General features: G+C 43.1%; 1 protein-coding gene across 2 annotated transcripts in view; it reads left to right on the plus strand.

Annotated features, from left to right (window-relative positions):
- The window catches only part of LOC100555826 (RING finger protein 145), a 32,395-nt gene extending 15,414 nt beyond the window's left edge, over positions 1-16,981 (plus strand). For both annotated transcript variants that reach the window (XM_062982245.1, XM_008122837.3), the window contains 7 exons: positions 236-471; positions 2,671-2,849; positions 4,431-4,571; positions 7,687-7,869; positions 11,284-11,431; positions 12,747-13,103; positions 15,515-16,981. In XM_062982245.1, the coding sequence (XP_062838315.1) occupies positions 236-471; positions 2,671-2,849; positions 4,431-4,571; positions 7,687-7,869; positions 11,284-11,431; positions 12,747-13,103; positions 15,515-16,243 (1,973 nt within the window). In that variant the 3' untranslated portion in view covers positions 16,244-16,981. The remainder of the gene's footprint in view (positions 1-235; positions 472-2,670; positions 2,850-4,430; positions 4,572-7,686; positions 7,870-11,283; positions 11,432-12,746; positions 13,104-15,514) is intronic.
- Positions 16,982-27,763: the final 10,782 nt, after the last annotated feature.

Raw genomic sequence — 27,763 nt, forward strand, 5'->3', positions numbered from 1 at the left:
ATTGGCATATAGTGGTAATATACACATACACACTTGATTGATAGTTAGGGCAGTCTTTCTACTTGAGAACAGGAGTCCTAAACTCCTATCGCTGCCAAATATGAGGTCCTAATGTAAATCTATCACACAGAAGCCCTATAGCACCTAAAGCCAAAACTAAGCGTGTGTTGGATCCCTCCCCCTTTTCAACCCCCTGTGCCTCTGGGGCCCTTCTTGACCGCCATCTCTCTTCCAGGCCAGGTCATCGTGGCCACCCTCTGCGCCTTCCTGCTGAGGACCAAGCAGGTCTGGCTCTTTGCTGCCCCGATGCTCCCTCTAGCCGCCCGCCTCTGCTGCCTCCCGCTACAAGTCCTGCCCACCGTCAACACCTTTGCAGCCATTCTGACGGCCACCGAAGCCCTCTACGTCGTCACGTCTGGCTTGTCGGTGCCGTTCCAGTTGGTGTCTGCTGCCTACAGGGAAGTCACTCAGGTGAGGCATGGTTTGGAGTTTAGTTTTTCCTCTTGCAACACTTTTCCCTGATTTTATTCAATGTGCATTGCTTTGGACTCCTTGTAATGAAAAGGTTCGCATACAATCTGATATCGCGCGAAAAATGTGCCGCTTTGGAGCACTGTATGTCCCAACACTCCTCATAAAACTACAGCGTTCCTTGTGGTGTGCTGGTGTAGACTGCTGCAGTGCTTATCCCAATATTAAAAACCCCACACAGCTTAACAGAGGGACGTGATGGGATGGAGCCATGGAGACACAGGTGGCTAAATGCAGGCACAAGAAGAAAGCAATTCCCATGAGAACTCTCACTAGCCATTCCTTTTCTCTCGTTCCCTGTGTATTTCTGAAGGGAAATGTAGCACAGGGAGTAGAGGAGAGGCAACAATAGCAAATCTGCTTGTGCCTGCTCTATGCTATTAGCATCAGTGCTGCAACTTTGGCAACATGCTTATGAGGTGCAGCATATCTTGGAGTGTCATAAAAGGGGGAGAAATTAAAAGGAAACTTTGAGAGGATGTCCCCATCATACCTTTTACGTTTCCCTTCAATCTGCATTAACCAAATCTTAGTGGGGCTGTTTCCTGGAACTGAAGTACCGGATTTTTAATCCCACTTCCTTACTCCAGATTAAGTAGCTGTCTAGAAGGGCGCTGAGTTCAAATCCTGGGTCAAACCTGATAGTGACCTACCAATTAGTGACTCTCCACTACCACTACCCCTCTACTTTGGAATGTGACCTCTCTTAGGTCACATTCCAAAGGGTCACTGTCAAAAGATATGATGCATTATTTTTGCAGAGTAATTGTATTCAGTGATGTTGAATTTGTGTGAGTGAGTGAGTGAGTCTGTGTACTCCATGCACAAGTGAATACTGCCCACAAATCTTATGGCTCCTGTGGGTTTTTATTTTCCCTTGACAGGACTGTGTTTTTTGTTGTTTAGCAGGTATTTAAATGTTTTTATTTGACTTTGATTTTATATAAGCTCTGTTTTCTATTTTAGTGTTTGCATGTTTTTGGGTTTTAATTTGCATATTTGTATGGTTTTTAGTGTTAGCCAATTTTGAGTCTATTGGGAAAGAAGTGCAATATAAAAACTAATAATACTAATACTTGTTGTTGCCAGAATGTATTGTTTTCAAAAGAAGCATAAATAATTGGCATTTTGATCTTGGATATTAAACAAGTCAATGTAATTAAAATACAGTTGAGTATAGTCATTAATTCTAAATATTAGATAGATAAGAGCATCCCAAGGACATTCAATTGCAATATCAATCATAAATGGTGTCCAGATTTTCACTGCTGTGAGGACAAAAAGAGAAACCTTGCAATTTATCTTAAAATTGGTCTCAAAAATATTTTCTGAAACATTGAAATGTAGATAAAGCAGACTAATGGGAAACTCACAAATAATCAAATGTATGAAAATTAAACACGGAAATCTAGAGAGCCAACTGCAATATATGAATGTACTCTTGGCCCTGTGTATATCCATGGATTCTTCATTCATCCAACCAACAACCCATCCCTTGAAAATATGACTTCCAAAATAATAATAGTCCATAATAATAATGCCATGTAAATGGCACTGTTTTGGAACTTCGAACATCTATAGATTGTGGTATTTACAGCAGAACTCCAGTTAATACTAAGAGGCTACTATATTTATAAAGGTACCCCTTCATAGTTTATTAATTTCTGTCTCTCCCCCCCCCCCCCCCCCCCCAATAATGGAATTCACAGCAGCTGGCAACTTACTAAAAGTGAGAGAGATTCAGTAGTATAGAAAAACGGCAATAAATATGAAAATGATTTTGAAAGAGTTAATTTGCATTAGTCAAAAGCAATTAAATTCATTAAAAGACTATATATACCAAGACAACGGCATAATCACCTGTCGACCTGCAGTGATCCCATTAATGGCATAGGATTTCCCTTAGGCAAGGAATCCTCAGAGGTGGCTTGGCCAGTTCCTTCCTCTGAAATAGAGCCTACAGCACATGATAGTGGCTGGTGGTCTCCCACCCAAATACTAACCAGGGTTGACCCTGCTTAGTTTCTAAGATCAGGTGGGATCTGGTGCCTTGGTGGTATTTAGGCGCTGTAGCAAATTTGCTAAATGCCTCTTGGTGAATGTATGGCATGCTTAATGCTCATGTTCTCTGTTTTCCAGGCGCTGGAAGTATACAACCTGGTCACGCTGGGCATGTCCCTCTGGAAGCAGCTGGCCGTCCCGCTTTTGTTCCTGGTCTTCTGGCTGGCCTTGTTCACCCTGCAGATCTACGCCTTGGCCTCCTCTTCTTCTGGCAGCCTTCTGTCGCACCAGGGACTGATCTTCGTCCTCCTCAGCAGGTAGAAAAGCGGCGGAAACGGTGGTGTCCATGCAGTGGGTTAAGGACAGTCGGCAGCTCCTTCCTCTGCCTTTGAAGCCTAGAATTTTAAAGTTGGAGGCCATCACAAGTCATTAACGTCCTGTAGGGAGAAGCATAAAGTAGGTAGGGAAAAAAAGGAAAGGCAGAGATATTTAGCATGGGTGGCACCTGGCCTGACAACCGTTCATTGAAAAAGATCCAGAAGTCTTCACTGTGCATTATCTTGTATTATTTTGATGTGTTTGTATTCATTTGAGGCATTGAATATTTGCATTTTTGTTTTGTGTCTGTAAACCGCCCTGAGTCCCTTCGGGAAGAGAAGGCAGTCTAGAAATATTATCTTTAATTATTATCTTATACTTTATTTATACTTTGTTGTTTTAATGGTTTAATTAGCTTGTTATATGTTTATCTGTGTTTTTAAATGTGTTTTATTTGGTTATTTGTTATTATAGGGCTTGGTCTCTCTTGTAAGCCACCCTGAGTCCCTTCGGGGGGAGAGTGGCAGGATATAAAAATAAAGTGGTGATGATGATGATGATGATGATGATGATGATTATTATTATTATTATTATTATTATTATTATTATTTTCTTAGGCTGGATCCACACTGCCCTATACTCCAGTGCCAGAATGTGGATTAACTGCATTGATTCAGATTTATAAAGCAGTGTAGATCGATATAATCCAGTTCAGTGCAGTTAATCCATATTTGGAAACTGGATTACAGGGCAGTGTGGATCCAGCCTTAGTAGACCCAAACTGAACACGAGACGACAGTGTGATGTAGCAGCAGAAAAAGGCCAATGCAATTCTAGGCTGCATCAATAGGAGGATAGTGTCCAGATCAGGCATGTTTTGGACTTCAACTCCCACAATTCCACAGATGAGCCTCCAAAATGTTCAGTGGCCCAGAAATCTAGGTAGTGACTGGATAGCCATGTTTAAAATACTTGAAAGGATGTCCTTTCAAATCCAGCTTGTTTGCTGCTGCTGCAGAGACTAGGACACAGAGCTGTGGATTCAAATTACAGGAAAAAAGATTCCATCTAAACATTAGGGAGAATTTCCTGCCAACAAAAGCTGTTCGACAATGGACTGCACTGCTGCCTGAGTGTCCAGTGAATTCTCCAGAGGTCTTTAAGCAGAGATGTCTGTCTTTTGGGAGTGCTTGGATTGTGTCTTCTTGCATGGCAGAATGGGGTTGGACTGGATGCCTCTAGGGATCTCTTCCAATGGTATGAAATGTGGGAAATGAAAGCATCCCTGACAGAGAACCACCCCACCTGATGGACGAGAGCCCCATACCTTCCAAGGTAGTCCATTCTCCAAAAAAGCTCTTTTTGAGGAGGCCCTTCCCCATGTTTTGTTGGAATCTCACCCCTTGTCATTTGAATCCTAGTTGGAAGAGATCCCCAGGGTCATCCAGTCCAACCTCATTCTTCTTCTGTCTATCAGGGGGTCACATTGAACTGTGCCGAGTGCGGAGTAAACAAAAGTATGAGAGGGGATTGCATTTGGTCTCAGGCAGCAAAGCTCAGACGCTTCCTTCCCTCCTCAGCGTGGCCGAGTGCTGCAGCACCCCCTACTCCCTCGTCGGGCTGACCTTCACCATCTCCTACCTGGCCCTGGGTCTCCTCAAGCTCTGCAAGTTCTACTTGGCCGGATACGGCGCTTTTCAAAATGGCAACGTGATGCACAGGTGAGAGCGGTGCGGTCCCATTTGGTCCTAGGTAGGCTGAGACCCCAAAACCCAAAGCTGAATCCTTAACTGCTATAGTTCGGTGAGGCCCCAGCCCTTCTTGGCAGCGAAGGCTCAAGACCTTGTGAAACTCCAGCTTCCGTGATTCCATAGCATTGAGTTATGGAAATTAAAGCAGTGTCAAATTGCATTAATTCTTCAGCGTAGATAAGGGTGACAGACTCACTTTCATGGAGGGCCACGGCTTCCTTATTGTTCCCTTCAAAGTGCTGTTGAATGCATGCATGGAGAATTGGTGGATACAGAGGCCCAGCTACAGTAGAGTCTCGCTTATCCAACATAAACGGGCCAGCAGAACGTTAGGTAAAGGTAAAGGTTTCCCCTGACGTTAAGTCCAGTCATGTCTGGGGGTTGGTGCTCATCTCCATTTCTAAGCCGAAGAGCCAGCGTTGTCCATAGACACCTTCAAGGTCATGTGGCCATTGACATGACTGCATGGAGCACCGTTACCTTCCTGCCGGAGCGGTACCTATTGATCTACTCACATTGGCATGTTTTCAAACTGCTAGGTTGGCAGGAGCTGGAGCTAACAGCGGCCGCTCACTCCTCTCCTGGGGTTTGAACCTGGGACCTTTCGGTCTCCAGCTCAGGAGCAGAATGTTGGATAAGCAAAAATGTTGGATAATAAGAAATTAAGGAAAAGCCTTTTAAACATAAAATTACACTATAATTTTACAAATTAAGCACCAAAACATCATGTTTTACAACAAATTGACAGAAAAAGTAGCTCAATACACAGTAATGTTATGTAGTAATTACTGTATTTATGAATTTCGGACCAAAATATTGCAACATTTACTACAAAAACATTGACTACTAAAAAGCAGACTGTGCTGGATAATACAAAACATTAGATAAGCAAAAGTTGGATAAGTGAGACTCTACTGTATATATTTTTTTAGATAGTGTTCAGCACTCTTTAGTTTTTCCCCATTTGGTCCCTGAGATGTTATTGAATGACAAATCCCATCACTTTGCAGGCTGGGGATAATGGGAATGGCACCCCATTGTAGCTCTGGGGTTGGGGAAAGGTTAAAGGACCTTTTAAAGTCAGGCATCCTACCCACAAGACTTGTATCTTAATCCAAACCCCACTCTCCTGGCTAAACAGAACAAACTGCAGCCTTCCAGATGTTCCTGTATCCCAACTCCCATCATTTCTAATCATGATATCGAATGGTGAGAGATACAGGAGTTGTAGTCCAGCATTTTGGGGGAGGGGGGGGGTCACATAAAAGGACATGGAGAACCTTCAGTTTGAGGCATGTGGCATAGAAAGACTTGGAGAGACTCGTAAAGACCTCTGGACAGATAGAAACTGCATGCACTTCCATTCTCCATCCCTACTACCCTGTTGTTTTTCCCTCCCTTTCCGTTGGGCTCCTGGCCTCTTCTCCTCACTCCCCTGCCCAACACATCCCCTTTCTCTTGTTGGGTAATTTCAAAAAGGAAAAGCCATTAAAAAAAAAGTAAAGCAGCAGAAGCAGCAACAGCAGCAGTTTTAGCAGATCAGAAGCTTAATGAGCCAGCATTAGAGCAACTACAGGAGCAGAGTCATGCTTTAAAAGTTTGGTTTTTTTTTCGTGTCAGGAGCGACTTGAGAAACTGCAAGTCGCTTCTGGTGTGAAGTAATTGGCCGTCTGCAAGGACGTTGCCTAGGGGACGTCTGGATGTTTTTGATGTTTTTATCATCCTTGTGGGAGGCTTCTCTCCTGTCCCCGTATGGAGCTGGAGCTGCTAGAGGGAGCTCATCCTCACTCTCCCCAGGTGGGATTCGAACCTGGCAGCTTTCAGGTTAGCAACCCAACCTTCAAGTCACAAGGCTTTAATCCACTAGGCCACTTTAAAAGTTATGAAATCACTATACAGTAGAGTCTCACTTATCCAACATAAACGGACCGGCAGAATGTTGGATAAGCGAAAATGTTGGATAATAAGGAGGCATTAAGGAAAAGCCTATTAAACATCAAATTAGGTTATGATTTTACAAATGAAGCACCAAAACATCATGTTAGACAACAAATTTGGCAGAAAAGTAGTTCAATACGCAGTAATGCTATGTAGTAATTACTGTATTTATGAATTTAGCACCAAAATATCACGATATATTGAAAACATTGACTACAAAAATGTGTTGGATAATCCAGAACGTTGGATAAGCGAGTGTTGGATAAGTAAGACTCTACTGTATTTCTATATAGGAAACTAGCTATGCCCGGCCACGCGTTGCTGTGGCGTTGTCTGGTGGTGTTGGTGAGAACTTGTTGAGGTAGTGGTGGTATTGAATGTCTGTTGTATGGTTGTCTTTATGTTTAGTATGCATTTGGTTGTTTGTGTACTGTGAAAGTGGTGAGGGTAGAGGGGGTCTATGTCCCTGTGTAGTATTGTATAGTATTTACATGTTGTCCATGTGTTGGGAATGCTTGGATTGTGTCTTGCTGCATAGTAGAAAGGGTTTGGCTGGATGGCCCTTAGGGGTCTCTCCAAACTCTTGTGCCTGTCCCCTGGGCTGAGTGTGTTGCTAGGAGACCAAGTGGGCAGAGCTTAGCCCTCTAACTGGCAGCAATTGGATAAAAACAATTATTCCTCTCCCTCTAATTAGGACTTTATTTTTCTTTTCTTTTTGTTGTATCAACCTAGAGCCGTGGATGATGGGTTGTGTTGTCAAATTTTGAGGTTGGGAAGCCTGTAGTTTTGTTGTTTTGTCCGCTGCCCTGATGCCATCACTATTTTATATATATCGATTTAGGGCCTAGTAATACTATGTAGCATGATTTTTGTTCCTGGGTTATAAGTGTCATTTCATTTCCTAATTGGTTCTATCATAAAAACATGGGGAAAGTTTATTAAACTTTGAATAAGAAGAGGCATGTGCCTGAAGAGCATCAGTTTAACAATCAGAAACAGGAGGAGAGAATAGAGAGAGGGGCAGACAAAGAGGGCTTTCTTTGAGGGAAGGGCTTTCCCTGCCAGCTAACTCATCTGTTTCCTTACTGAGGACTATCAACCTGTGCAGGGTGTGGTTGACCTCCCACGTCTCTTTCCTGCCTTGCAGAGGTGTGACCGAGGGCGTGACCCTGCTGCTGCTGGCCCTCCAGACGGGCCTCCTGGACCTGCAGCTCCTCCAAAGGACCTTCCTGCTCAGCATCATCCTCTTCATCGTGGTGACGTCCACCTTGCAGTCCATGATTGAAATCGCAGACCCTGTCCTGCTGGGCCTGGGGGCTTCACGGAACAGGTGACCCTTTGTGCTTAGGAGGACTGGGAGCAATGTTGCAGAGAGCATGTGTTTTGCCTTTTGTCTTCTTCATAGCAATGCAAACCAGTGAGGCACACTCCCGTTGGTGCAGCCAAGAAAGATGCCCATCAGCCTCTATTGGGAAACCTCCACCAACCTCTGAGGCTGTCTATTCCACATTCAGACAGCTCTTCTCAAGGCATTCTCCCAGGTGTTTAGGTGGAATCTCTTATCTTGTACTGTAAGAAGACCAAAATGATCAAAGATTTGGAAACGAAGCCCAATAAAGAGCAGCGTAGGAAGCTTAGGGTATGATTATTGGAACGTTTACACTCCCTTGAAACCTTTTAGTTTAAAGTATGCACTCAGAGATTTTAAAAAAAGTATTTTTTTGAAAAATAACATACAGTAGAGTCTCATTTATCCAAGCTAAACGGGCCGGCGGGAGCTTGGATAAGCGAATATCTTGGATAATAAGGAGTGATTAAGGAAAAGCCTATGAAACATCAAATTAGGTTATGATGTTACAAATTAAGCACCAAAACATCATGTTATACATTTGACAGAAAAAGTAGTTCAATATGCAGTAATGTTATGCTGTAATTACTGTATTTACGAATTTAGCACCAAAATATCACAATATATTGAAAACATTGACTACAAAAATGGCTTGGATAATCCAGAGGCTTGGATAAGCGAGGCTTAGATAATTGAGACTCTACTGTATCTTGTTTCCTCATAAACATCTTGTGTTAATTCACCATACAGGCACATTTCTTTTTTTAAAAAAAAATAATCTATTACAATTTTCCATTTAAAACAAAGTATAAAGTCAATCTAAAATCACGAAAAGCATATAAAATCATAGAAGGTTTAGGGAAATAGAAAAGTAAAGTAACCAGGAGAGAAAATAGTCGGGGATGAGGGGGGCGGGAAGAAAAAAAAGGAGAGGGGAAGGAAATTGTGTCCGAGAAACATCAAGATAAAGGTGATAGAAAGTCAGAAAGATCTAAATTTTCTTTGGTGGTAACTTCCCGGGACTCTTCTAGGAGAGTTTTAGTCCTTTTCTTTGATCCACTGTCATTTCTCGATTTTTTTCTCCTGTCTTCTTCTATGTTTCTGGTTCTTTGGACAGACTTACCTTCTTATTATCTAAAAGTAAAGGCATATCTATACATGAGACGGATTGGAGTAGAGTTACAGAATACCTAAAACAAAAAAAATTATAAGATACAGTAGAGTCTCACTTCTCCAACACTCGCTTATCCAACGTTCTGGATTATCGAACGCATTTTTGTAGTCAATGTTTTCAATATATCGTGATATTTCGGTGCTGAATTCATAAATGCAGTAATTACAACATAACATTACTGCGTATAGAACTACCTTTTCTGTCAAATTTGTTGTATAACGTGATGTTTTGGTGCTTAATTTGTAAAATAATAACCTAATTTGATGTTCAATAGGCTTTTCCTTAATCTCTCCTTATTACCCAACATATTCGCTTATCCAACGTTCTGCTGGCCCGTTTACGTTGGATAAGTGAGACTCTACTGTATTGATATAAAAATAGAAAATATAAAAATAAATAAAGGATAAATATGAAGAAAATTTGTTAAGAAAAGTAAAAAATATATTAAAAATCAAATAAGGAGTAAAAACATGAAGACACAAACCATACAGGCACATTTCTTATTGAAGTTCAGTTACAGATCAGGGTGTCATTCTTAATAGTCCATAGTCTTTTAAGTATATTTGTACTCACTGAAGTCCATAAGCATACTTCTATATCAAAGTCCAAATAGGTAATCTGCTTTCATTGAAGACCAAACACATATATGCATCCACCTCCACTGAAGTCTGATGCAAAAGTGAACTCAAAATGGAGTCCTGAGTCTGAACATGCTCAGTACAATCACATGTCTACAACCCTTCCCACAGCAAAGAGGTACAGTCAAACTGGCAAATCAACATACACATAGAATACAGGTTAGCAAATATATACATTGAGAAATAAATAGTGAGATGCTTGGGAGGTTGCTATTTACAACAATGCTTAGCTTGTGGAAGAGAAGACTGGGAGAAAGGGACATGAGATCCATGTTTAAATATTTGAAAGGCTGTCCCATTGAGGAGTGGGAAAGGCTTGTTTACTGCTGCCCTAAAGATTATGACGACAGAGCATGGATTCAAATGGCAGGAAAAGAGATTCCATCAAAACATTAGGAAGATCTTCTCTGACAATTTCAGTTGTTCAACAATGCTTCTGCCTGGGAGTCTGGTGGAGTCTCCTTCCCTGGAGGTTTTTAAGCAGAAGCTGCATGACCAACTGCCGGGAGGGCTTGAATTGTGTCTTCCTGCCTGGCAGAGGGGGTTGGACAGGATGACCTTTGTAGTTTCTTCCAACTCTAGGATTCTTAGACCCCCTGTAAACATGGACCCCATACCTGTAGTCCTGTTTGCGGAAATTGGTCTAAGAATTGCTAAATCCTTCAGAGAATTCAATGGTATGAATCCTCCAAAGTTTACTCTCAAGTTGCATTGGGTGTCTTAAAAATTCCAGAAAGAATATTTCTCTAGAAATTTCTCCGACGCAACTGTATGGGATGCTGGGACTCGCGGCTTGGTCCTAGCTATGGTCAACCACAACTACATCCTGCACAAGTTTATGGTCTTTATCAAGGAAGTAGATAGGCAGTTGCAGGGCCGTAGCCAGAAAAAAATTTCGGGAGGGGTTTTGAAAATTTCGGGGGGGGGGGGGGGGTGAACCCCTAGCACACACCTCTCCCCGCTACAAACCTGTCAATATCTGCTTGAAATAGTGCCTGGAGGGACTCTTAATGTTTTGCGTCTCATAGACTTAGCATGGGGATTTGGTTAACCAGTTAAAATTCATGAGTAAACCAGGTTTTTTTATAACCTGAAAAATTTCGGGGGGGGGGGGGTTGAACCCCTAAAACCGCCCCCTCGCTACAGGCCTGGGCAGTTGAGATAGCCCTCTTTGATGGCCTCTCTCTTTATTCTTTCCTCCTGTTTCTGTTTGTTAGAATGATACTTCTCAGGGACATGTCTCTTTTTATTCAGTTTCCAGATCGCATGGCAAGCTGCTGAGACTTCTATTTTTGGTCTCCTCCTGTGAGCATGGAGAGAGACGAGATGTCTGCAGAGAGAGAGAGAGAGAGAGAGAGAGAGAGAAAAGCCCTACTTTTCCTATACAGAAATGTCGTTCTTTCAGTACATTCTTTTGTAACTTTTACAGTTTGTCTCTTCCTCTGTAATTGCTAAAACTCATTTGCTCTGCTGCCGTGCTCCAGAAGCTTCTGATCTGCTGTTGCGGCTTTACAATTTAAATGCTTTGCCCCTGTTTTGAAATTACCCAACGCCTTAAGGATGCTGTCCCGGTCTTTCTTGCAGGAGCCTCTGGAAGCACTTCCGCGGAGTGAGCATGTGCCTCTTCCTGCTGGTCTTCCCCGGCTTCATGGCCTACAAGATCGCCCATTTCTTCCACATGGACTTCTGGCTCCTGATCCTTATCTCCAGCTGCATGTTGACCTCCCTGCAGGTACCTTCTCTTTTACCTTCATTTGCTTGTTGGGAACCCCCAAATAATGTCAGCCTCAGCTTCCCATGAACCCTAGCCATTGCTAAAGTTTATCCATACCTCACAACCTCTGAGGATGCCTGCCATAGCTGTAGGCGAAACATCAGGAGGGAATACTTCTGGAACATGGCCACACAGCCCGAAAGACATACAACAACCATGTGATCCCGGCCATGAAAGCCTTCGACAACACATTGCTAAAGTGTCACAGGATTTAAAGTTCAAAGCCAAAGGTTCCCCCTTTTGCTGTTGGATTGGGGATCAAAGGTTTATATCTACTGCTATTTGGGCCAAGCTGTCATTGCTGCACCCCTTGCTGTCAATCTATGGGCAGCAGAGACAGGTTTTTGAGCACTAAATATTTCTTAAAGGAATGGCTTTTCATAGGGTATTGTACTTGTACAGGTGTGCCTCTTGTTCACTATAGATGTGTTTCTGGGCAATGCATTTTGATACCAGAATAAATATTAATAATAATAACAACAACAATAATAATAACAACAATAAAAACAACAATACATATCACACAGTCCTTAACACTTGGGGAGTGTTCAACTTCTGATTTTGTGATACGAAATCCAGCATATATATCTTGTTTGCTGTGCCATACTATGTAGTAGTAGTAGTAGTAGTAGTAATGATAACTACAACTATCTTATTCTTATATCCCGCCACCATCTCCCTGAAGGGACTCAGGGCAGCTTACACTGTTTTAGGTGCCTAAAAACAGAACATAAAATAAAACATTATAAAATACAATTGAATAAAACATAGCCATATGAAACAACAGCTTAAAACTCAATTAAAACAGTGCTCAGAATCAGAAATAACATGGAAAAAATAGGGGTACAAAAGCAAGAAAGCAGCTTCAAACTCAATATCACAAAATGTGCTGTAACCAGATGTCCCTCCTGCAGAAGCAAAGTTTTTGCAATTTAATGAACTGTTTCCATGTTTTGATGATAGACCCAATTAGGAAATGACATTTATAATCTAGGAACAAAAACGGTGTTACATAGTTGGTTATACATGATCGATTTGTGACCACTGTAACTGCCATTTCTCAGTGCAGTTGAATACTAGGAGTTGTGGTATTATTTCTCTGCCAAAGAGTGCTGGGAGCTCACCGAACTGACCCATGGCACTGCCATTGAGGAGGCATGGAATGGAACCTGCATCTCTTGAGGCAACTTGCCACAGATGAGGGATCTTTTAATATGGCTGGAGGACTGCATTCCTCATGGCACCCCACTCTTTCGCTTCCTCTCCCCTTCAGGTGATGGGGACCCTCTTCATCTACGGCCTCTTCATCGTGGAGCTCTTCCAGGACGCGCCGATGGAGAGGATGGATGAGATCATCTACTACGTCAACGCCGTCAGCCGGGTGCTGGAGTTCCTGGTGGCCCTCTGCGTTGTGGCCTACGGCTCCTGGGAGTCCATCTTTGGGGAGTGGAGCTGGATGGGGGCCTCGGTCATCATCATCCACTGCTACTTCAACGTCTGGCTGAGGGCCCAGTCGGGGTGGAGAAGCTTCCTGCTTCGCCGGGAGGCCGCCAAGAAGATCGGCTTGTTGCCGGTGGCCACCCAAGAGCAGCTGCAGCACCACGATGACGTCTGTGCCATTTGCTTCCAGGTGAGCCCACCAGGTTTTAGCACAATTCCCCATCCCCTTCTCCTTGTGGCTTATCCTTTCCTTCTAACAAAGCAAATTTTGTCATATTGAGCCGCAAGAAGAGGCAGGTAGTAAATGTATATTATTATTATTATTATTATTATTATTATTATTATTATTATTATTATTGACACAATGACATAGTATGACACAACAAACAAGATAGATATGCTGGATTTCGTATCACAGAATCACAAGTCGAACACTTCCCAAGCGTTTAGAACTGTGTGATGTATTTCATAGAATCATAGAATAGTAGAGTTGGAAGAGACCACATGGGCCATCCAGTCCAACCCCCTGCTAAGAAGCAGGAGGATGATGCGCGCAGATCCCAGCAGGGTGGCCTTTTGCAGTTGGCAGATCGTGATTTTGTCAATGTCTATTGTTTCCAAATGCCGGCTGAGATCTTTTGGCACGGCACCCAGTGTGCCGATCACCACCGGGACCACCTGCGCTGGTTTCTGCCAGAGTCTTTGAAGTTCAGTCTTGAGGTCCTGATAGCGGCTGAGTTTTTCCTGTTGTTTTTCGTCAATGCGACTGTCACCTGGGATGGCGACATCAGTGATCCAAACCTTTTTTTCCCCACAACTGTGATGTCTGGTGTGTTGTGTTCCAGAACTTTGTCAGTCTGGATTCAGAAGTCCCACAGTATCTTTGCGTGCTCATTTTCCAAGACTTTTGCAGGTTTGTGATCCCACCAGTTCTTTTCTGCTGGCAGGTGGTACTTGAGACATAAGTTCCAATGAATCATTTGGGCCACATAGTTGTGCCTCTGTTTGTAGTCTGTCTGTGTGATTTTCTTACAGCAGCTGAGGATATGATCCATGGTTTCGTCGGCTTCCTTGCACAGTCTGCATTTTGGGTCATCAGCTGATTTTTCGATCTTGGCCTTAATGGCCTTTGTCCTGATGTCTTGCTCCTGGGCTGCAAGGATCAGGCCTTCTGTCTCCTTCTTCAGGGTCCCATTCGTGAGCCAGAGCCAGGTCTTCTCCTTATCAGCTTTTCCTTCATTTTTGTCAAGGAACTTTCCATGCAATGTTGTTGTTGTTGTTGTTGTTATTATTTATTTATTTATTTATTTATTTATTCTACTATGTAACACAGTTTTTGTTCCTGGGATATAAATCTCATTTCCTAACTGGTTCTGTTATAAAAACATGGGAAAAGTTTATTAAACTCCAAAAACTATGTGTTTGCGGTCTGTACAAAATATTAAACATGGCATATTGAAAGGTTTAAAATGGCAGCCACAAAAACAAAGTTTCTGGGGTAGAATAACTACTTTTAAAGTAAGTACTGCACAATTAAATAGGAAAAAACACTTTCAAACCAGGAACAGTTTTTTTTTCAGATTTTGTTACATAGTGGTGGTGTTGTTTTTATTATTAGACAGGGGGAAAAGAAGTGCATAGATATAGGATGGGGGGCAACTGGCTTTAAAACAATACATGGGAGAAGGAGTCTTAATAGACCACAAGGTGAACATGGATCAATGATGTGATACAGCAGCTAAAAAAGCCAACCGTTTTCTCCAAGCTGAACATACCCAGTTCCCTAAGCCATTCCTAATAGGGCTTTCAGAACTTTGGTCACTTTTGTGGCCCTTTGTGGACACTTCTTGAATTGCTTTACCCAGAATCGGACACTGGATCATGCCATGCGAGGTCTGGCCAACGCAGATTAGAGTGGAGCTGTGATTTCCCTCCTTCTAGACACTATTATCCTATGGATGCAGCGTAGAATCACATTTATTTCCAATATTTATTTCCAATATTTATATCCCGCTCTTCTCACCTGAAGGGACTCAGGGCGGCTTACAACACTGGCACAATTAGAGGCCTATACAAAATCAATCAACAATACCATTTAAAAATACATATGCTTAGATCCGTTCATCCCAAAACCTCGTGCCTTATCCATAAGTCAGTCTGTGTCATCTTTACTGTTTATTCGTTAAAAGCCTGTGTACTTAGCCATGTTTTTAGGGCTCTTTTGAAGCCCAAAAGAGTTGGAATTTGTCTGATCTCTCTGGGGAGGGTGTTCTCCAGTCGGGGAGCCACCACTGAGAAGGCCCTGTCCTCGTTCCCACCAGCCGTGTTTGTCCTTTTGAGCTGCTATATCACACTGTTGGCTCATGTTCAGTTTATGGTCCACTAAGACTCATAGATCCCTTTCCCTTGGACTGTTTACATGCAAGACGTCACCCCCATCCTATATCTGCATTTTTATTTTTATTGCTTGAGGGTAGTACCTTCCATTTCCTATTGTTGACATTCATTTAGTTAGAACAGCATTGGCATTTTTAGCTGCGCATCACACTGTTGTTACTCGCTTGTATTCCTCCGCCTCACTGCCTTCTCTGCCCCTTGCAGGAGATGACCCTTGCTGTGGTCATGCAGTGCGGCCACTTCTTCCACGGGCCCTGTTTGCGCAAGTGGTTCTACGTCCAGGACACCTGCCCGCTCTGCCACCAGCCGGCCCAGCCCTTGGCGAACCCTGGAAGCCCAGGCGGGCCCCGGGTTGCAGACCCTGGTCCAGAGATGGGCGGCAATCCTGTCCCGGAGGAGCAAGACCCGGTTTCTCAGAGCAGCACAGATGATTCTGATGATAGCAGGACTCCAGAAGCTGGGGAGACCCCCAGAGAAGGCCCAGGAGACCCCAGCCGGGCCTTTCCGGAAGGGGAAGACCTGGAACAGTGCAGCCGAAGCATAGGAGGAGAATTGGAAGAGAATCCCCTTCTATATACTTCCCTTTTGGAGGAAGCACAGACATCTGTCTCAGCTGCAGAAAGCAGCCATGGCTCTGTTCAGTGGACTGCCCAACTTGCTCCAAAAGCCCCATTGGAACTGCCTTTGGGGGGGAACTCATTCAGTTCAGAAGAGCCCCCAAACCCGAGGCAGGAAGACTCTCCAGACAGCGATATTCTCCCAGAACAGTCTGGGTCAATTTCTACCCAAAGAGAGAGCAGTTCCAGAGTCCCTTCGTCACTCCTGTCCGAAGAACATCTTGAGAGACCCACTCCAGATTTGGTTCCTGAGGGTCACGCGAACGTTTTGAGTCAGAGCCAGGACCCACATGCTAGCAGGGATCTTAAGACATGAGAACTGTGGATTCTGGTACCTCCTACTCCCCACTTTTGCCTTCCTCCTGACCCCCAAACTCAGTTGAATCTGCTGCTCTTTCTGCTTCTAGGGAAATAGCCAATTAAGAGAACAGGAATTTCCTTTCTCTCCATCTCCATCTGGGATAAAAAGCAATGAAGACCACCTTTCTTGAGTATCAAAGGGCCCATCGTCCTTTCAGCATTGTGGATTGTTGTTTTTTTAGGGCGTCACTCCTGAGACCTCAGCGCCTTCCGTTGGAGCTGCAAGGTTTGTTTCTCAGAACTCTTTCCGCCGCCTTTCAATGGTTGCGCTGGCCGCAACATGGGCACCGCGTTTTAAAGAAGCCTGAGTTTCTTTTGAAATGGTGGCAAGGCATTGGGACGATGTCTTGGATTTTGCAGCGCATCCAAATGTCAGCACAGGCCGGGAATTGGACCATCTCCAGATGCTGCTGCTGCACTGCAAGTCCCAATATCCTGTAGCAAAGAATACTGGGAGTTGCAGTTCAGCAACATCCGGAGAGTTGTGTGGTTCTCTCTCGATGTAGAAAACATTTGGAGGTTGTGCTTCCTGTCCGAACGAAGAAATTTTGTTGGATTTTCCCAATGACAGCCTGAAGCCCATGCTGCAGAATCCTTGGAGCATTTGGGCTGGTGGACGGGGTGAGGAGCTAATTCCTTGTGAGCCAAATAAAGAGGTGAATAAATGTTATGGACATCGTGTGAAACAACTACACATCCTTTTGCCTTTGTTGCTATGTGCCTTCAAAATGGCTCCTACACACTGCTCAGTCACTGGTCCATCTAATCTGCAAAACTTGGAAAAGTAACTTTTTAATACTACCAATTCCAATATCCCTAACAGGTCATGGTCGAGCTTGACCCAACTGTTCAGATAGATATTATTATTATTATTATTATTATTATTATTATTATTATTATTATTAATTTAGATCCTACTTTTGTCTAATCATTGAAACTCAAAACAGCTCACAACACTTCCAATATTCCTTATAAGTGGTGGTGGTGGTGTTAATCATTATCTATATATATAAATGAGTGGTGGCATCACGGCGACCCACAAAACAACAAAACTACAGGCCCCCCAACCTCGAAATTTGACAACACAACCCATCATCCACGCCTCTAGGTTGAGACAACAAAAAGAAAAGAAAAATAAAGTCCTAATTAGAGGGAGAGCAATAATTGTTTTTATCCAATTGCTGCCAGTTAGAGGACTAATCTCTGCCCACTTGGTCTCCTAGCAACCAACTCAGCCAAGGAACAGCCAGGGTTCAGTTAGGGGACAGGCAGATTTAGGCCTCACTTAGGCTTCTTCCACAGATTATCTAATTTGCACTGGATTATATGGCAGTGTAGACTCGAGGCCCTTCCACCATACTTCGCCACAGCAACGCGTGGCCGGGCACAGCTAGTTAATAATAATACAATAATGTTTATATTCTACTTTCCTATCATGAATGAGACTAAAAGCAGTTCACAACTATTGCAGTATCCCTGACAAGAAATGGTAATGCTCAGCCCAATTGCATCATCATCATTTGATACACAACAAGATGAGTGCTGTACATAGCAATCAAGATCACTGCACTGGCTGTTGTGTTGTATCACACGTCAGACACTTTCCAAGTGTCTAGGATTATGTGATGTATTGGCGAATAATGTGTGCAGATCTGAATAGGGTGGTCTTTTGCAGCTGACAGGTGGTAGTTTTGTCAGCGCCGATGGTTTTCAAGTACTGGCCAAGGTTTTTAGGCACTGTACCCAGTGTGCCGATCACCACGGGGACCACCTTTACTGGCTTGTGCCGTTCAATCTTTAAATCACCACATCATGTAAGCTTTTCCAGTTGCTTCTCATGGAATTGCAACATTGACAATCCATACTTTTTTCCCTATGATCATGAGATTAGGAATATTGTGCTCCAAAACTCTGTCCGTCTGAATTCGGAAGACCCAGAGTAGGTTGACATGTTCATTTTCTGTAACTTTTTCAGGCTTGTGATCCCACCAGTTCTTTGTCACAGGCAGATGATATTTGTGGCACAAGTTCCAATGAATCATCTGAGCAACAATATTATGCCTCTGCTTGTAGTTATTATTACAGTAGAGTCTCGCTTATCCAACGTCCTGTATTGCCCAACACAGTCTGCCTTTTAGTAGTCAGTGTCTTCAATACATTGCAATGTTTGGGTGCTAAATTCGTAAATACAGTAATTACCACATAATGTTACCGTGTATTGAACTTCTTTTTTGTGTCGATTTGTTGTAAATCATGTTTTGGTGCTTAATTTGTAAAATCATAATGTGTAATTTGACATTTAATAGGCTTTTCCATAATCCCTCCTTATTATCCAACATTTTCGCTTATTCAACGTTCTGCCGGCCCGTTTTTGTTGGATAAGCGAGACTCTACTGTATTAGTAGTATTATTTTTATATCCCTCTTTCCTCTCATCAGTGAAACTCTCAACAGCTCGCAACACTAAACACGACACATTCCAGATTAAAACCTACAACATATAAACATTAAAAGGAATTAAACATAGAATTGTGACCGGTTAGTTTCAACCACATAGGTAAAGGGGTAAACGATTTCCCCTGACGTTAAGTCCAGTCGTGTCTGACTCTGGGGGTTGGTGCTCATCTCCATTTCTAAGCCGAAGAGCCGGTTTTGTCCGTAGACACCTCCAAGGTTGTGTGGCCGGCATGACTGCACCGAGCGCCGTTACCTTCCCGCCAGAGTGGTACCTATTGATCTACTCACATTGGCATGTTTTCGAACTGCTAGGTTGGCAGAAGCTGGAGCTAACAGCAGGAGCTCATCCCCCTCCCCGGATTCGAACCGCCAGTCTTTTGGTCAGCAATCTCAGCAGCTGAGCGGTTTAACCCGCTGCGTCACTGAGGACTCCCTTTTAAACCACGTAAAACCACTGAAATAATTGACAACCCCGGGGTTTCCTTCTCCAGATGTCTCTTAAACGTAAAAGGTAAAGTTTTCCCCTGATGTTAAGTCCAGTTGTGACCGACTTTGGGGGTTGGTGCTCATCTCCATTTCTAAGCCGAAGAGCCAGCATTGTCCATAGACACCTCCAAGGTCATGTGACCGGCATGACTGAATGGACCGCCGCTACCTTCCCACCGGAGTAGTACCTATTGATCTACTCACGTTGGTCTTAAAAGAGGCAAGGGAGCTCCCTGCTGGGGAAGCTTTCCCTGGAGATTCGGCATTGAAGAGAAAGTTGGACTAGATGGCCTTTGGGGAACCCTTCCAATTCTAAAAATCTATGACTGCAGCTGCTTCTTGCCACCAGGTGGCACTGTGCGTCTGTTTCATGTTTCATCCACAATGATCTTGCATTGGATGCATTGATTTCTCACACATTTTTTCCATCCTTAAAGTAAAGGTAAAAGGCTTTTCCTTGACATTAAGTCTAGTCATGTCCAACTCTGTGCGTTGGAGCTCATCTCCATTTCTAAGCCGAAGAGCCGGCTTTGTCCGTAGACACTTCCAAGGTCATGTGGCTACTACCATGACTGCATGGAGCACTGTTACCTTCCTACCGGAGCGGTACCTATTGATCTACTCACATTTGCATTAGGTTAGGTTGGCAGAAGCTGTGACTAACAGCAGGAGCTCATCCCATTCCCCAGATTCAAACTACCAGGCTTTCAGTTAGCAAGTTCAGCAGCTCAGCAGTTTAACCTGCTGCGCCACCAGGGGCCCCTTTTTTTAAAAAAAAAGTACAGTAGAGTCTCACTTATCCAACGTTCTGGATTATCCAACGCATTTTTGTAGTCAATGTTTTCAATACATCCTGATATTTTGGTGCTAAATTCGTAAATACAGTATTTACTACATAGCATTACTGCGTATTGAACTACTTTTTCTGTCAGATTTGTTGTCTAACATGATGTTTTGGTGCTTAATTTGTAAAATCATAACCTAATTTGATGTTTAATAGGCTTTACACCTTAATCCGTCTTTATTATCCAACATATTCGCTTATCCAACGTTCTGCCGGCCCGTTTATGTTGGATAAGTGAGACTACTGTACTTGAATTTTTTTAAAATACTTTTAAAAGCAGGCTGCAAAGGTTCCTTAAAACTGAGATGAAAGAGCAAGCCAGTCGTTCGTCTTTCTTCCCAAACAATTCTGGTTGATTCTTACTTTCTTACAAAGCAAACTGTTGCACCCTCTCTCCTATTTTATCTGCTCTTCCTCATCCCTAACTGTTGCCATCTTCGTCTCAATTTTGCTATTTTGTTATTTGAAAAAGAAAGTACATGATAGAAGGGTAACAGTAATACAAACAAGCAAGGTTTTCAACACATGCTACATTCTAACTTCTAACTAGAAACGTATATCGAAACACAAACAAAGCACACAAAGAAATACCGTATATACTCTAGTATAAGCCGACCCAAATATAAACCAAGGCACCTAATTTTACCACACAAAAAAACTGGGAAAACATTGACTCCAATATAAGCCGAAGGAGGTAAATTTCAGAAATAAAATCAGATGCCAATAAAATTACATTAATTGAGGCGTCAGTAGGTTAAATGTTTTTGAATATTTACATAAAGCTCAAATCTAAGATAAGACTGTCCAACTCTGATCAAATCATTCCCATCTTCAATGTAAATGTGCTTATGTATCCTTTTAATAATAATAGAGTAAAATAATACATGTAATAATAATAATAATAAATACAGGAAAATAATACATGTACAGTAGAGTCTCACTTATCCAACATGAACGGGCCGGCAGAATGTTGGATAAGCGAATATGTTGGATAATAAGGAGGCATTAAGGAAAAGCCTATTAAACGTCAAATTAGGTTATGATTTTACAAATTAAACACCAAAACATCCTGCTATACAAAAAAATGGAAAGAAAAGGTAGTTAAATATGCAGTAATGTTATGATGAAATTACTGTATTTACGAATTTAGCACCAAAATATCATGATATATTGAAAACATCGACTACAAAAATGGCTTGGATTATCCAGAGGCTTGGATTAGTGAGACTCTACTGTAATAATAAGTATAGTAAAAGAATAAATGCAATAATAATAAGATCAGAGTGAAATAATAAAAGCATTAATAATAATAAAAAATAGAGTAAAATAAATGTAATAGTAGCAACAATAATAGAGAAAAATAATAAATGTAATAATACCAATAATAATAGAGAAAAATAATAAATGTAACATATATTCTCGAGTATAAGCTGACCCAATTATAAGCCAACCAGGACCCTCACCCGAGTATAAGCCGAGGGGGGCTTTTTCAGTCTTAAAAAAAGGGCTGAAAAACTAGGCTTATACTCGAGTATATACAGTAATTATATGAACCTCGCATTCACTATCTGATGCTTTTTATCCTCCTACTTACTTTAAGTGGTAATATATGACCAATTAACCATACTTCTCTCCATTTGGTAGGACTTCTTAATTCATTGTGGACAAACGCCCTTGTTCTTGTGAAAAAGCAATGAACCAGTTCCAATCTTTCTTAATGTTAATCAATGATTCCTCCTTCATCAGCATGGTCTGTTTGTCCATCTCGGCTAATTCTCACGTCTCCACCAGCCATTCTTGCCTTGGGATAACTGATACTTTCCATCTCTGAGCAATTCTTGATTATGTTCTATATGATACTAGCTTGGGTCCCCGGCATTGCCCTGGTTATTTGAAAAAGTCACTGACACCATGCCAGGTTAACCCCGAGAAACTCCATCAGTACTTGAAGTTTGTTATGTTGGGCAAATTTGCTCTGGGCACATCATCAGTGGGGTTTGCTTTCTGGCTGTAGGGTAAACTACAACTCCCACTATGGTGGGCCAGCCCCCTCAAACCCCTCCAGTAGGTTGAGTTAATCATGAGGGTTCTGCGTGCCAAGTTTGGTCCAGGTCCATCATCGGAGGAGGTCACAATTTCTCCGGTTGTGGGTGAACTACAACTCCCAGAAAGGAAGGCCAGTTCCCCACAAACCCCTCCAGTAATCAAATTTCGGCATATCAGGTCTGTGTGCCAAGTTTGGTCCAGACCCATCGGTGTTTGGGTTCACCATGCTGTCTGGATGTAGGTGAACTACAACTCCCACAAATCAGCTCCCTCAAATCAAGCTGAATATTCTACAGAGACCTCCAGTATTTTTTGCTGGTCTTAGGCACTCTGAATGACTTGAAGGCACACAACAACAACAATCCTAATTTTAGACCATTTCATCATAGTCTGGCCCCCCAATAGTCTGAGGGACCATGAACCTCCACTGAAAAAGTTTAAGGACCGCTGAGTAAGAGGATAGTGTCTTGAGATCGAGAGAAGTCGTAGTCCCACTGTATTCTGCTCCGGTCAGAGGAAAGGTCAGAGGAAAGGCATATGAAGAAAGGCTTAGGAAGCTGGGTATCTTTAGCCTGGAGAGAGAAGGCTGAGAGGTGAGAAGAGAGCCAGGTTTCAATATTGGAAAGGATGTCCCACTGAGAAGAGGGTGAGGCTTGTTTTCTGATACACAATGGAGCAATGGATACAAATTGCAGGAAAAGAGATCCCACCTGAACATTAGGAAGAGCTTTCTGACTCTGAGAGCTGTTTCACAGTGGAACTCTCTGCCTTGGAGTCTGGCGAAGCTCCTTCTCTGGATGGCTATCTGCCAGGAGTTGTTTGTGTGTTCCTGGATAGCCCTTGGGGTCTCTTATGATTCCATCAGCAGACTTACGGCTTCTTTGATAGCCCCTCTGAGGGTCCGGGAATGGAAAACTAGTCCCCACAGTTGCGCATAGAAGAAAAGCTAAAACAGGAAGCTTCCTTCCAGTATTTCTGCCACACACTTTAAGGCAGGGGTCCCCAAACTAAGGCCCGGGGGCCACATGCAGGCCATCAAAGCCATTTATCCGGCCCCCCACAATTCTCACTCCTCTTCCACCGAGGAAGGCACGTGCAGCCTGGTGCGCACCTTCCAAAGCTTTGCTTGCTTATAATGGTATTTTAATTATTATTTTATTAATTATTAGTTATTAAGGGGTGTTTTGCTTGTGCTTTTGGTGCACAAAGGCAGAAGGGGGTTAGACTAAATGGCCCAAGGGGTCTCTTCCCACCCTCTTTACTATTATTATTATTGACAGAAAGACACAGTATAACAGAGCAAACGAGATATATATGCTGGATTTTGTATCACAAAATCACAAGTAAAACACTTCCCAAGCATTTAGGACTGCGTGATATATTATTATTATTATTATTATTATTATTATTATTATTATTATTATTATTATTCACACAATGGCATTGTATGACACAGCAAACAAGATAGACATGCTGGATTTTGTATCACAAAATCACAAGTCGAACACTTCCCAAGTGTCTAGGACTGTGTGATGCATTTTCGGATGATGTGTGCAGATCCCAGTAGGGTGGCCTTTTGCAGTTGGCAGATCGTGATTTTGTCAATGTCTATTGTTTCCAAATGCCGGCTGAGATCTTTTGACACTGCACCCAGTGTGTCCATCACCACTGGGACCACCTGTACTGGTTTCTGCCAGAGTCTTTGAAGTTCAATCTTGAGGTCCTGATAGCGGCTGAGTTTTTCCTGTTGTTTTTCATCAATGCGACTGTCACCTGGGATGGCAACATCAATGATCCAAACCTTTTTTTCCCCACAACTGTGATGTCTGGTGTGTTGTGTTCCAGAACTTTGTCAGTCTGGATTCGGAAGTCCCACAGTATCTTTGCGTGCTCATTTTCCAATACTTTTGCAGGTTTGTGATCCCACCAGTTCTTTTCTGCTGGGAGGTGGTACTTGAGGCATAAGTTCCAATGAATCATTTGGGCCACATGGTTGTGCCTCTGTTTGTAGTCTGTCTGTGCGATTTTCTTATAGCAGCTGAGGATATGATCAATGGTTTCATCGGTTTCCTTGCACAGTCTGCATTTTGGGTCATCAGCTGATTTTTCGATCTTGGCCTGAATTGCCTTTGTTCTGATGTCTTGCTCCTGGGCTGCAAGGATCAGGCCTTCTGTCTCCTTCTTCAGGGTCCCATTCGTGAGCCAGAGCCAGGTCTTCTCCTTATGAGCTTTTCCTTCATTTTTGTCAAGGAACTTTCCATGCAATGTTTTGTTGTGCCAGCTGTCAGCTCTAGTTTGTAGTGCGGCTTTCTTGTACTGGTTTTTTGACTGCTGTGCTTTGAGGAGTTTCTGATTTTTGACTTAAATCAAAAACATTTTATTTTGTTTTATTATTATTGTTAACAACATTGAGGCCGGGTGGCCATCTGTCAGGGGTGCTTTGCTTGTGCTTTTGGTGCACAAAGGTAGAAGGGGGTTGGACTCAATGGCCCAAGGGGTCTCTTCCAGCCTTCTTTATTATTTTTATTATGATTAATATTAAAGCTGTATTTGCTCCCATTTTGTTTGTTTTTTTACTTCAAAATAAGATATGTGCAGTGTGCATGGGAATTTGTTCATAGTTTTTTTTTAAAAAAAACTATAGTCCGGTCCTCCAACCGTCTGAAGGACTGTGAACTGGCCCCCTGTTTAAAACATTTGGGGACCCCTGCTTTAAGGTAATGGGCAACAGTTGGGATTCCAGGGCAGACTGTGTGCCCAAACAGAGACTTGGGAAGAACTATTAGATTATGTAACAAAATTTGAATTTTTTTTTCTGTTTCTGGTTTGAAAGTGCTATTTCCTGTTTTATTGTGCAGCCCTTACTTTGAAAGTAGTTTTTCTACTCCAGAAACATCATTTTTGTGGCACAAACTATTTGGAATTGATTGAGACTTGATAAGATATTTATTGAAAAACCATAGCAAAATGTGCTGCAGGATGAGGTCCCTTCTGCAAAAACAAAGTTTTGGCAGTTTAATAAACTTTTCCCATGGTTTTATGATAGAACGAATTAGGAAATGACATTGATAACCCAGAAACAATAATCGTCTTACGTAGTGTTATTGTCCCATGCTTATCTCCAGCACTGGCCTCTCCTAACACAATGCATGATGAGGTTTGCAGTCCCACAACCCACCGCAGGTACACATTTGGAACCAACCTAAGGGATTTCTATGGGAAGTTTGGGTGGAGGGCAGGGGTGAGAAGCATACAGTCCTTTGGGATGATGGCCACTCTGCAGCCAAAGCTAACAATCAAGGATGATGGGAGCTTCAATTCAATGGCACAATTCTCATAGGGAAGCCACTACAGTACACCATGTATGGGCCAACTTGGGGCCTCCAGGTGTTTTGGACTTCAACTCCCACAATTCCTAACAGCCTACCGGCTGTTAGGAATTGTGGGAGTTGAAGTCCAAAACACCTGGAGGAAGGGCCCAAGTTGGCCCAGGCCTGCACTATACAGAATGCAACAAGAGATCCTCCAATTTAATATTAATGGGTGGAGAAAGAGAGTAGGGACTGGGGGGGGGGGAAGCAGATAAGGGACCCCTCTTTGACTTGGGATTCGGGGCTGAGGATGGTGTTGTGGCTCAGCCTTTGTGTGACTCTGATGAGGATTCTGGGATGCAAGTTCAAGATGATGGGATTCAGGTTCAGGATGAGTTTCAAGATGACTCTGATGGGGATTATGGGATTCAGGTGCAGGGTGTTCCTGCTGTGGGAGATGAGGAGCAGGGAGGTTTTCCCACGGGAAGAAATGATGTTCTTAATGATGATGGTTCTCAGGTGCAAAAAGCAGAAAGGGAGAGCAGCTCTCAGCCTGATAACACTAACGAGCCCTGTGGCCTTGACGATGAGGCCACTTCTCTAGATCGGGCTACTCGTTTGGAATTTCGGGGGTTGCGCAGAAGTCTCAGAATAGCAAATAAGAGGGAAGTCAAAGGGCAAAGAAATGCCTTCATGTTATGCTGTTAAAACAGTCTGCTGAGAGGGAAATCTTCATCAAAGCAATTTTCCTCGCTTGAATCAAGAACCAAGTCTGCTTTCCTGTATTGTCTTGTTGCCTGGATGTATCCTGGTTTCTGGGACTTTGGCTTCTTTGAAAGGACCTTGTTTCATGCCGAATGTTTCTATGGATTTGTTTCTTACGGCCTTGTTTTAGTAACTATCTTTTGGAACTGAACTTTTGCCTTTTATGAACTATCTTTCCCCTATTTCCTAATAAACTACAAAATACTACATTCTGTGTGCAGCCTGGTGTCTTTAGCAAGGTGAAGCTAACCTGAGGTGCGACAGTTGGAAGGTAAGCAGGGAGGTGCCTCCCAACCTTTTTGGGGGTGACTGGGGGTCCCTTCTTCAAGCTTTTCACCCTGACCCTGCAAAGGAAGGAGGAAGAGATGGGGAAAGGAGAAAGATGAAAAGGACCCCCACTCAAAGTGGAGGGAGAGGGGTGGGGTGGGGACCCCCAAGTCAAGATAGGAAGAGGTCCCCCAGTTTGAGACTGGAGGAAAGCTATTGGAGGGGGCTCCCTTGTGATGGGGGGGGGGGCTCCCTTGGATCTCCTGCCACTAGAGTCCCCCTCCTAAACCCCATCAGGAAAGAGTCCTTGGCCTCCCCTTCTTTCATGTGGGGGTGAGTCCCTTACAGCCTCCTCTAGTCTCAACCCCAACAATACTAAATTGTTATTGTTATTTTATTTTATGACACAGCAAACAAGATAGATATGCTGGATTTCATATCACGAAATCACAAGTCGAACACTTCCCAAGTGTCTAGGACTGTGTGATGTATTTTCGGATGATGCGCGCAGATCCCAGTCGGGTGGCCTTTTGCAGTTGGCAGATCCTAATTTTGTTAATGTCTATTACTTCCAAATGCCGGCTGAGATCTTTTGGCACGGCACCCAGTGTGCCCATCACCACCGGGACCACCTGCACTGGTTTCTGCCAGAGTCTTTGAAGTTCAATCTTGAGGTCCTGAGAGCGGCTGAGTTTTTCCTGTTGTTTTTCGTCAATGCGACTGTCACCTGGGATGGCAAAGTCAATGATCCAAACCTTTTTCAAACCTTGACGTGGTGGGGGGGCTTAACTGCTCCAATGATGACTGAGGGCTGTGCTGGCAGTAGTGTAACTACCGGCAGGTCCAACCAAGCCAGAGAGGCCTCAGCTGAGGAGCAGAACCAAGAGCACCTAACCCATTAGCATTATGGAGAATCAAACCCAAACAAAGTCTATACTGGCTCAGGATAAAAAGGACCGCGGTGGATGCTGCTGATTCTGGACATCCATCGACAAGTGGGCTACGGAATCAAAACCCAAATGAACAGTCATAGAAGCGGCAGAAATATACAATGCCAGAAAACTGCACAGTTATTATTATTGTTGTTGTTGTGTTTATTTACACTCTGCTTTTTCTCTCCACAAGGAGACTCAAAGCGGTTTCTCAGTGGGACAGGGCTTCCCTTTCCCTCCCCCTTGGTAAATATGAATAGAACTCAATGAAAGGGGCTAGACTTTCCTCCCTCCCCCCACACACACTCCTGTTGCAGCTGCCCCACATCCTGAGTCCAAGGGGCTTCCCGTCCTCCCCTTGACCTTCCC

This window comes from Anolis carolinensis, chromosome 5, assembly GCF_035594765.1.
Source record: "Anolis carolinensis isolate JA03-04 chromosome 5, rAnoCar3.1.pri, whole genome shotgun sequence".
In the NCBI taxonomy this organism is placed as follows: Eukaryota; Metazoa; Chordata; class Lepidosauria; order Squamata; family Dactyloidae; genus Anolis; species Anolis carolinensis.